At 39.9% G+C, this 11,530-nt stretch overlaps 1 protein-coding gene across 7 annotated transcripts in view; it reads right to left on the bottom strand.

Moving 5' to 3' along the window:
* Window positions 1–11,530, bottom strand: part of Krt95d (phosphofurin acidic cluster sorting protein KrT95D) — a 58,499-nt gene that overhangs the window by 5,052 nt on the left and 41,917 nt on the right. For 3 of the 7 annotated variants that reach the window (XM_076433443.1, XM_076433446.1, XM_076433450.1), the window contains exons 5-11: window positions 10,475–10,630; window positions 6,893–6,997; window positions 2,704–2,972; window positions 1,618–1,823; window positions 1,133–1,480; window positions 388–785; window positions 149–325 (exon numbers count right to left, since the gene is read on the bottom strand). In XM_076433443.1, the coding sequence (XP_076289558.1) occupies window positions 149–325; window positions 388–785; window positions 1,133–1,480; window positions 1,618–1,823; window positions 2,704–2,972; window positions 6,893–6,997; window positions 10,475–10,630 (1,659 nt within the window). The remainder of the gene's footprint in view (window positions 1–148; window positions 326–387; window positions 786–1,132; window positions 1,481–1,617; window positions 1,824–2,703; window positions 2,973–6,892; window positions 6,998–10,474; window positions 10,631–11,530) is intronic. The other 4 variants (XM_076433447.1, XM_076433448.1, XM_076433445.1 and 1 more) reach the window with 3 other exon arrangements.

Raw genomic sequence — 11,530 nt, 5'->3', positions numbered from 1 at the left:
AAAGAACACCTTATCTTATCAACAACAAATGAAACTTGATCATGTAGGAACTACTCAAACACTAAAGACTCACCACTATCGGGGTCAATGAACTATTCTTATCAATGAACTATTCTTATCAATGAACTATGTTGAACGTAGAACTCACCTCTTAATGGAATGTTATGAGTTTTCGCGGAACAAATTAGTCGCGTGACGCCGTCGACCGTTTGACTCTTTGGCTCGTTTTCCTTCTCTTTTTCTTTCTTCTTGCCCAATCTCATTACTGTAAAAGTAGCAACGTTATGGGATGATATTACGTGAAAGAAAGCAAAAAGGAAGTAATCTGAAAACGTTCAAACATTCTTCATTAAGTAAATAATCGAACGTGGTGTCGTGTGTACGCACTTTTCTGTTTCTTCTCCTTAGTCGTGTAATTCATGGACAAATGGTTGCTGGGTGTTTCACCGAGCGACGGTAGTCTTTGAACATGAAGAGCCCTGAAGGCTTGCCTCAAGGTATTCTTGCCCTTTTCACCCTGCGTCTGCTTGCTCCAATAATCCAGTTGTAATTCGACCGGTTCCCAGCCTTCCCTCATCGGTTGACCAACATTGGGACTACTTGGGGGTGTCAACCGACCTGGTGGAGGAATCGGTAGACCAGGGGGTGGCAAAGATGGCGGCGAACCGGACATTGTTGCGTTGCTTTCGTCCAGGTCCACTGATGCTGAGGAACTGCTGTCTGGGCAGCCTACTCGCACGTCGTTTATGAACGGGATGAAGATTTGGCTGCTGTCGTCTGTCTCCCTGAACGAAGCAATAAATAGTATGCTATCAGCCCTTGTAGGCTACTTTTTAAAATGTAAATTTACATTTTCATCTTCTTCTGAAGGTCTTCTGAACTTAAGAGACTCGTTTCCAGGATTGCAAGGGTGCGGGATGCGCCTTTTTGCGATAATGCAAAGATGGGGTTTTTCAGTAGTCGGAAGCGCTAGATGAATAATCGATCTAGGTCGCAATCGCCCTAAAAATTCCTATTTTCCCGTTCACGAGGTGTAATTTGCGTCTAGCTTGATCTTTTATCTAGCGCCTTGCAGTCCTAGAAACGAATCTACCCCTTAAGATCGTGATAAATGGTGGAAAGGCTTGATTACCTGTAGGTAACCATGGCTTCAGCGATTGGCAACAGCAAGGTCGTCCCAGAGACAGCCAAATACTCCGACACCCTAACCGCGCACTCGCTCGCACCCCCGCCCTCCCTGTCGAGCAGCTCCTTCCATTCTTCGCCGAAAAGCATCGAGTACTTCCCGTCTATCGAGCTGAGATACTTCGACAACGTGTTCGAACCCAAGGGCACGACCAAGAACTTGAGATAATTCTGCCAATCCGGCGGCCGAAAGCTCAGCAAATCCACATAATGGCGAAGCACAGCGTTCACGAAACCGTCTCCGCCGGCGATCACCACTTTGATCGGAGCTGGCGGCTTCGCAGAGCTATTGCAACTGGATGAAATAATATTTTAATTATTCAATGAAAGAGATAACATTTCTACTGGCTACGCTTTTTATCGATTTTTCCAGCCCCGTTATGCACGGACACTAGAATTCTCAGAGATTTCGTTAGATGGAACAATAGTTACAATTTTTGTATTCGCGTGACCAAGCAGGTGAACGTGGCACGAATGTCTGCTGGAGAAGCTGTGGTTAGAACTCGGTGGTTCCTTTCTTGAAGCCTCGTGGCAAGCAAAGCTCCACCTGGATCCGCTAACGAGACCATTGACACCGCGTCTGGCAGGCTGTCGTCGGGTAAAAAGCGGCTTAATTGCTCCACCAACGCCTTCCTTGGCTGGAACAGTGGACACGTTTATCAATATTGGCTGGGGTATCGCTTAACGAAGACAATCGAGTAACACGCAGTTTCACGAAATAATTAAAAATGCGAAACTGAAAAGATAAAGAACGTTTTCATAGAAAATCACACAGAGTTTTGAGATGGTAGTCTATAGATTAGAGAGAATCGCTTCACAAGAAACTTTAAACAGTGCTCCATAGTTGTTTGACATACTCTTCCCACTAATTATCCCACTACCCCTTTCTCACCCCTACTGCACATCAGATAAACACACGAAGAAAATTGATCTACGAGGGAAAATAAAAATTCTTCGCATAGTAAATTGAGAAATACATGGATCAAAGTTTTCAGTGATAAATTATATACTTTTTATGAAAATAGAGGGATTCTTCTAGGTTGCACTTCATCTACCTGGTAATTTATCACTGAAAGGTTCGCTTAGCTAAACACACAAAGAGAATTGATCTACAGAGGAAATCGAAAATTCTTCGGACAATAAAATGAGAAATGCACAGACTATAGTATTCATTGATATATTGAGAATTTTATGAGAAATTAATATGGTAATTTTCCTAAGACCTACTTACCCTGCATTATACTTACGAGCACAATTCGATTTCGAATTAAAAGGAACAAGTGTCACGTGTATTTAATGAATTCCGTTTGAGATCTTAGTGTCCAACGAGTCGAACTCGATGTTCTATGTGGTCGGAACATAAAATTATACGAGTGCGCGTGTGTCAAATAACCGTGGAACACCATAGCCTTTTTCCCCGGATAAACAGGTGCATCTCGACGGAGGACGCAGGCGATGGAATATTTTCTCTGCGATTTACGTGTATGCGTGTTCGTGGGTGTGAGTTGAGTATTCTACCTCGGAGCTATTCAAGTCGGCGGGTGGCTTCAAGTCTACGCTGAGGCTGTGCTTTTTAGACTTATTGCTACCCGGTGTGCCTCTATCGCGGGCAAAAAGTCTGGTCCTTTTGTCAGAGCCCTCGTTTTTATTGTGCTGCTCGGACTTGGGTGGAGAGCCCGGCACGTAATTCGGGGGATCGTTCGCCTCGTGATCCGTCCAATTTTCGGGATGCGAATCACTGTCCGCTCTTCGGGAGCTATCATCGCTTTGCCTATCCACGCCTCGCTCTGCAATGAAATTTCATTACTTTTCGGTGCAGTGCGCCGACCATCGGTGGGTTTCGCGCGCCGCAAGCTCGAGACCAAGTCCCTTCAATTCCCTTTCAACCCCCTTCGACTCCCTCTAACTTCCTTCAATTCTTTTTCAAACCCCTTCGACTACCTTCAATTCCCTTTCAACCCCCCCCCCCCCTTCAACTTCCATCGAATCCCTTTTAACCCCCTTCAATTTCCATTAATTCCCTTTCAACCCCCTTCAACTCCCTCTAACTTCCTTCAATTCTTTTTCAAACCCTTCGACTACCTTCACTTCCCTTTCAACCCCCTTCAACTTCCTTCGATTCCATTTCAACCCCCTGTAACCCCCTTCAAGCCTGGGTTCCCAAATTTCGAGTTTTTTTTTATTTTGAGATTTTACAAGTTCAAATTGCTCTGCAGACTTGAACAATTTTTTTCTGCATTTGTCGCACCGCGATCTTTTAAAGGAGAATTTTCCCTTCGAAATGATCCCTCAGAAGTTGATCTGCGATTTTTTGTTGCGGTTTTGTTGCACTTTAAGTATTGTGGTTCACAATGATTTTTTAATTCGATTATATGTATTGGACTTGAGAAGATAGACGTGAGCAGAGTAGAATAAAATTATCAAACAGGATCGGATTTTTTTTAGTTGATTAAATGGAGACTTCTTTTTAGCATGAATGTCTAAGGTTAGAGACGAAAGTAGTATAGTGCAGACTTTATACATTTAGAATGAATATTATTATACAAAACACCATATTCCATTAGTAATAATGATATAAGAATATAGCTGATTTCACAGATTATTTCAAGATGAAATTATGCGCAAACATATAATATAAAATTGTACAGTTTTTTTAAGAGACATGCATAAAATTATTTTAATTAGTGATTCTCCCCAACTAAAGTAACTGTAACAACAATAACACATAGAGACATCAAAGATCATGAGAATATTATTTATTTAAAGAAAAATTATATCTAAACAAGTACGAGATATTTATAAAGAAATTCTTACGTATTCGTATGACTACTAATGCTAAACTCGACTACATTATTAGAACAAGTTATCTTTATCCTATAATTTAATGTTATTAGCTTCTGTACAAAATCTCATCCGATATAAAACATTCAACAACGATTTCTTTCTTTAAACTGCTTTTGCACTAGTTGGAGTCTAATTTACGCTAATTTATATACAAGCTAATCATTCTTCAATCGAATCGCTCCACGGAATTCTCAACAGTTTATTCGCTAAAGGTGGTCTCGAGCTTGCAGTTAGCAACGCGGATGACAACGTGTCAGCCTGTTTCCCGGAGGAGTCATAGGATGTCAAATCAGATCATAGTTTCCCAACATTTAGGCTTACTGTCCTATTTCCTAAATTATTGTCCTTCCTTAGAGAAATATATTTACAATTCTAATTCTTAAAATCGATCAAAAATTTGTTTAATAAATTCTACTCTTTATGGAAAAGTGGGTGCGAATAAAAATAAAACTGTTCGCATCATTCCCGAGTCATAAAACGATGCACAGAAAATCAGCTTTCCAAGAAAACGAGGAAATAAAGAAAATAGAATAAAAATTTCAATGCATTTTCTAGATCTGTCGAGCGCCTCCGTCGGGAAACTAGGATCGCCACTAAAGTTCGATTGTTACTAAAACACAGCACACTTAGGTGTCTCACGGTTAGTCCCGGGCCACACGGAATGCAGAATGTGAACTTACTAAATCACAACCAGGGTCAAACCGCGCTAGACAACATTCGTGATCGACGCAGCCGGTTTTCAACATGGATATAATCTACGATCGCATGATCAAACACGTTTCGCCGACGCGAAAAACGATCGAATCGTCGCATTCGGACGGCGTAGCACGGAAACGAGGTGTTAGTTCTAAAATTAGATACACAGTAATTGACAGTAATAAAGAGAGAGGTATATATATATATATGTAATATATGTACGTACGAGCAGATAGATAGAGACGGAAACAGAGAGAAGGCCAGCGGACAGGATTTCGAGTACGATTTTTCAAACAAAACGCTACATACAGAGAAGCTGCGGAATAGACATATTACACACACACACACACACACACATACAGACATACAGAATATAGTCTCCTACAGTTGCTTTGGGATTCGATCGACAACAGCGAAAGAGCATCTAGAGCAACCGGAAAACTGTTGTTTTGGCGGACAGGGTGGAGCGAGAGTTTCCGTTCGTTGTCGCAGAAGCAATGACAAAAAAATGACTATAAGAGATCAGATGCCAAAGAAACATTTATTTTCCTCTCTTTCTCTCTCACTGCAGCCGTTACATTCGTTGTGTGCGGTTTTACATCGTTTACAACTACTGCCGGTTGCTTTCTGTTCGGGTGCGATGCAAGAACAACTGAAGTCTTCAAGCTTCGGAGAGAAAAGCGTGGCGTACCCTCGGACGCAGTCATTTATTTATTTGTTAATTGGATAGCCGTTCATTCGTACTACTTTTGCATTCTAATAAGATCGCTACTTCATCATCAAAAAATTCGTTAGAACTAGTTAAAAATGGACTCTGAGAAAGATGAAAGACATCAAAAGAGTTAGAGTTTATTTTCGTAGGTCCTACCGGATCCAACCTGTGCTCTTTCAGGGTTAAATGTAAGTCGGAAATAGGTATCTAATTATTTAGACAAGAGGGTCAATTTCGACCCGTCCGAGGGTAAGAAGTGTGGCAAATGCGATAGTACGGAATGCTTCGATTATCCTTGCATTCGGCCAGCTCAAGAGTGATACTTACAAACGGACATCGACTCGTAAATTGCAAAGATCAACATTCGATCAGGCTCTACTTGCGAAACTACATTCGGACACCTAATTACCGAATCTTTCGATCAACACCAAGCTTCTGCTGACTAGCAGGGGTCATTCATGCGCTGGAGTTCCTTCTCCAATCTACAAAATTGCGTACAGACTGGATTGTATATACATATATATTGATCGTTTCGTTCAGGTTGCAGGTGAGCAACTAGCAGAGTATCTTGTGCATACATACGTTATAAGGAAAAGAATCGGATCCCGAAAGGCGAGATCTTAATCGCGGGCAACGCGTAACAGTTGCGTTGTTCGAATGAAACTTGAACGGTTTCGATGCTGTTGGGACACACGATACAGCGCCGACATCAACTCGATAAGTATAAAATATGGAATAGTACAGAGTAATCCACTTAACTTGGAAGCCGCGCGCGCGCGAAAACTAGCACGGACAGCAACACGCCATAGCGTGTACACTGCCGGCCATAAGTATCGGGTCGTGAACTATGTATTTGCCTTGTTTTCGCCATGCTTCGCGCTACCACAATAAATTTACACTATGTTTTCTCGGCATCGTTTTATTCTGATCGTCCTCGGCTATCTGTTTCTATCGAAAGTTTCTAGAAAATTTATGTTGCAAAATATGTCGTTACTATCTTTTTGCTATACTCCTTGCTACAATGATCTTTTTCTATTTAGAATCAACGATTTATCTCGTGAACTACTTCTTGGCTTTCTTTCTAGAATCTTAATTTGTTTGTTTCTACACATTCAACGTTAACTATCTCCTCGCTCACAAACTAGATATTAAAGATACCGAGTTTCTAAGAACGTCTTTCAAAAATTAGATGGCAATTTAAACTAAAATTCTGATTCTTTTCTGGGATCTACAGTCCGAGCAAGCAAAGGCCGTCACGTGACCAAGGAACTGATTAAGAAAAGAATGAGTAGTATCATGCTAGATTTACGCAGCCATGCTCGCTTAGTGAGAAGCAAAGGTCCTTAAAACGATCCAGCTAAATTATCCTTAAATCCTGCTACAAGAAAACACGGCGTGTGTGTGTCGTGTGTGTATGTACGTGTATGTGTTGGTGTGTATTATAGTTTTACATACCTGGCGTGGTGTGTCCAACACGATGTTTCTCTTTAGGTGGCTGACCTGCGCTCTGTTGACCTACGGCCGTCGCAGGATTGCATCCGGTTTCCTCGTTGGTTACTACTACCGAATCGTAACATGCAACAATGCAAAGCCAACCCACCAGACTTTCACTTAGTTTAAAAAGATCTGGACCTGTACGGGCTACGAATCGTTTTATCCGGATATCTTTTTACTCTTAGCCGCCTAATCGCCTTCCGGCAGGTAATAACAATGCTGACACCCTAATCAACGTTACGAGAGAGACGACCATGGGGCTCTTCCACTGGAAATGTCGATATTAAAATGCAAACTCTACTGGCGGACCGGATTTTTCGAGGATTCGGGCGCAAGCTGGGTCCTTTTGCAACTATCATCCCATTTGTGAAGGGGTGAAACGATGTAATTATTGGTTATAACATAATTATTATTCATAGAGCGTTAACACTGTAGGGTAATTTCGGGATAGATGCACCAGTTTTTCGTATCACCTGTGTACTAATTACAAAAAGAGGAGATCATAAACAGTCCTGAAGTTTCTGATAATCATTGTATCGAATGTTTGGAAGATTATTATTCAACCACATCTAAGGAAGATTGGATTTGTTGTTCCGAATGCCTCAAATGGATCCATGAAACATGTACAATGTATACTAATTTATGCAACATGTGTGGTAGAGAAAAAAAAGAATAGAAGTAAAGGAGTACGTCTATCTCCAATTAGGAGTGCATCTAACCCCAGACCTGAGGGAGAGATGCACTGTTTCGACCTTTTTTTAAACAGTATAATTAATATATTAATATAAAAGTTTTACTCATTTAACGTTATATTTTATTAAAGAGAATTAAATAAACAATTCAATTATGCCTGTGTACACTTTCAATTCTTTTTTAATAAAATTTTTATAAACAGAAAACAAAATGTGATGCATCTATCGAAATTACTGTAACTACCTAATCCGTCAAAATGACAGATTTCTTTTTCACAATTCGTGAAGTTATACAAATGTTTTATTGACAAATTCTCATAAAGAAATATACACCAGTCTCGTTAGGGATCGGTAGTTGCAGTGTCAAAAAATGTGGAGAGTTAGTGGTAGCGTCTGCATCGTTATAAATGTTGTGGGCTCGGTGATGTCTACCATCTTTTTGTATCCACTGAAGAAGTACTCTTCCGTGCTGGTTATGATTTCTGCCTCGCTGAAGAGTTCCCTCAAGAGGACACAGCTTTTTCGGACGGCAATTTTTCGAAGTGGACATGGCTTGCGCCCGAAATCCTCGACACTGAGAACTCTACTGGGGATCGTGGATCACGAGAATCGTTCCGGAAGTGTTGAAACGTTTCACTGTGTACGTTGGCTGCCGTATTGAACACTCACACATATTCCTTAAATTCTAAAATACATTTAGAATCTTCTCACTCGTTGGTTTTCAACACGATTAATTTCGAACAAAATTATTGACGAGTGAAACAGAGTACAATGAATTATTAAATATCGTTAGCCATATTGAACACATACAATTAAATAACGTAAAGCTATCGATTATATGGCGAGTCCTGTTCAGATATGATTTCTACGAGTTGTGGGATATCTATTTTAAAAAAATCGAGAAGCCAATTATTTTGTCTTAACAACAGTCTTTTATGTTTCTCAGTGATTCCAACGATTCCATATATTAAACTCTTATTACAAAGTGTTTATGTAAGAATTACTGGAATTTTTTTCAATATTTTCAGATTGATCCTCGTTACATTTTCCTCTCGTGGAAGGGATGGTCTTACAACAGATCACCTACTTTTGTTTTGAAATAATCGGGTATTTACGTGTTTCCTCGAATGAGTCGTTAATCAACGAAATAGACATATAAGAGTGCGGTACATGGGTAGAACATAGCATAAGCCAGGTTACATGAGAACAAACATTACTCGTAACAAATAAATGCGAGATGACGGGGATATTCGTTAAGGATATAATTAAACTGTTTCGATCAATAATTTCGATATCGTCGAGCGACGCAATGCGATGGAACATTTTCGGTAATTATTCCTTAACGTATAGCTCCTAATTGCGAGACGTTCGTCAAACGAAATGAATTTAAATTAAACGTATCGAAACATGAAGGATAAATTCGTTCGGATTTCCAACGATTTGTACTCGTGCTCGTTAAAAATTGTTGTGAAAATATCTTTTCTACGGATGTTTTTCAACATCATTGTAGTCTTCTTAAATGACAGACTCGGTTCTTGAGTCAGCATGCATTAATCAGAAGAAAGTGATTTCTGTGTATGTACCAGTTAATGTCCTGATACTATCGCGTACCGCATATTACGATGATGATATTAACGACTACCAATTACGCGTGATGATACATCATAAATCTTCATTAATCAAGCCTCGAATCGCAATTTGTAAACTACTCATGCACGATTTTAATAATACGTTCCATAATTAAGACATTATCTTAATCAGACACGGATTTCTTCCTAAGACAAGTATCCTTTGAATTTTAATTACTATCATTTTCAGTTTCGCCGGCACTTCGACACAGTTGAAAAAAAAATAATGTCGAGAGTATGGTGGATGTAAAAATTCGAACAATTCACCTTTGACTTTTCACGTGTGGAAATCGATCCACACGAGGAGCTGATTTAGAATCGTTTAAAAATTGATGGTTCCTAAGCGTCATCAAAATCCGAGCGAATTTATTCATCAAACTGGTGGAGGATATCGGAAAACTGCAACAGCCATATCATGCTGCATCACCAAGACGTCAACATTATGGCCGAAATCGTGAACGAACAAAATTACGAGGACGTGCACTTTCTACAAACGTGGATCCTTGAAAATACTTTAAATCCTTCAGAGAGATTTATTCGTCCAATGGATAATTAGTTTCATGTCAAAGATAGCTTATCCGACTGTGCTTCTGGCTGGGTCGAATAATGCAGTGACTGGAAATGTCGCAATCAGGAGCTAAAAATTAATGAGAATGTACCTCATTTTTAACATCATTTTAAAAATATTCTCGAAGATAAAAAAAGTTGTTTTTGAAATATTTCAATGTAAATTACAATTACACTGCAAATTTTTATGCACACTCTCATTTGTCTGTATTAGTATTTGATGAAAATCTGCAGAAACGTTCTGCTTGTCGATTTGAAAAGGTCTTATGTGAAAAATACTAATAATTTTCTTAACAAGTTTGCCCAGCCATCTGCATTGCCCATGAATGAATTGACACGAGTTTGTAGAAAGTGTAATAGTAAATTGCAACTGTACTCTTTACTCTCTAGCAGAAGCGAGTCATGATACAATACTCTGTGAATATACGTAATACACCAGCATTCCTTACCGTGTACCTATACATAGAACAGAAGGGACATTTAGACCGGTAACACGGAGAAGGGGCAATTGCATGGTTAAACTCTTATCACACGACGGTGACGCGTGTAACTGGTCGCAGGAAGCATTTTCCGAGATTTCCGTATCCAGATGTCACGCGTTACGAAAATTCTAGGTGCGGATGTACACGGACGTTCGCGTGGATCCGTTCACTTACCGGAATGAGGAGGCGCGAGAAGGGATCGACTAGAGCTGAAGAAGGGACGCAGAGATGGCTTAGGCGTGCTGCTGACTGACATGGTGTCCAGTTCTGGACCGCTATCGGACAGGTCTTCCAGCTCGTGGAACAGATCCTCGATCTCCATGTCTCCGCCTTCGAAAACAGACCGTGTTCTCTTAAAACATTTACCTTTTTCGCTGGTGCTTCCAAAGGGATATAAAATTTAGACAATTTTTTAAATATCCTTGCATTCGTTATTTTTACCCGAAATTTTTTTATCAGACAGTTTTAGCACTGTGTCACGTACAGAAGAAATTTCTACAAGATCCAATTCGTCCAATTTTTTATACATCCCTGTACGTCTTACTTTAACTTGAAAATTTTTTATAAGACAGTACCGTTATCAAGTTACTTACACAAAATTTTTTATTGACATACGTGCACTAGTATTGGTTTCAAAAATCGTCTATTCCGTCGAAATTGAACAGAAATTGAAAGTATTCTTGACTTTGTAGAAATGGGATTAAGAGATCGATCGTAAACAACAATTGCTAAAGCCACTTCGTTACGTCGCTATCTAGAGATATTAATTTCCACGATATGACGCACGGTTTTAAAAATTTTGAAAGGCGTTTTTCCCACTCGAATTTAATGTCGTCGTATCATATTCAATGGCAATTTAATGACTAATTAATTCGAGGTAGACCGACATCCGTTAACGTCGGGTTTTCTAGTTATCGGAAACGGCAAACGGCGACGTCCGGAGCGAACGTTAACGCGTTCAATCAATCGTCATTGAACAATCGCGGTTGCTGATTCGGCTTTAACCACTTGTAACGAGTGAAAATTGGCTTGTATTACAAATTATTTAACGTTCTCGTTGAAACGGATTTTACCGCTGATTACCTGTTCATTCTAATTAACTTGAGACTAATTTACCATGAGGTAGCTGTTGAAAATTACAAAGGAACAATGAGTTTGCCTGCCGGCACGAAAGGATGTGCTTCACAGTTTGAAATGCTAATCCGTTCGCTGAATTATATAAGAAGTATC

The sequence above is a fragment of the Lasioglossum baleicum genome, chromosome 11 (genome assembly GCF_051020765.1).
Source record: "Lasioglossum baleicum chromosome 11, iyLasBale1, whole genome shotgun sequence".
Classification (NCBI taxonomy): domain Eukaryota; kingdom Metazoa; phylum Arthropoda; class Insecta; order Hymenoptera; family Halictidae; genus Lasioglossum; species Lasioglossum baleicum.
Note: the sequence above shows the minus strand (reverse complement) of the source record. Positions and strands in the feature narration are given on the sequence as shown.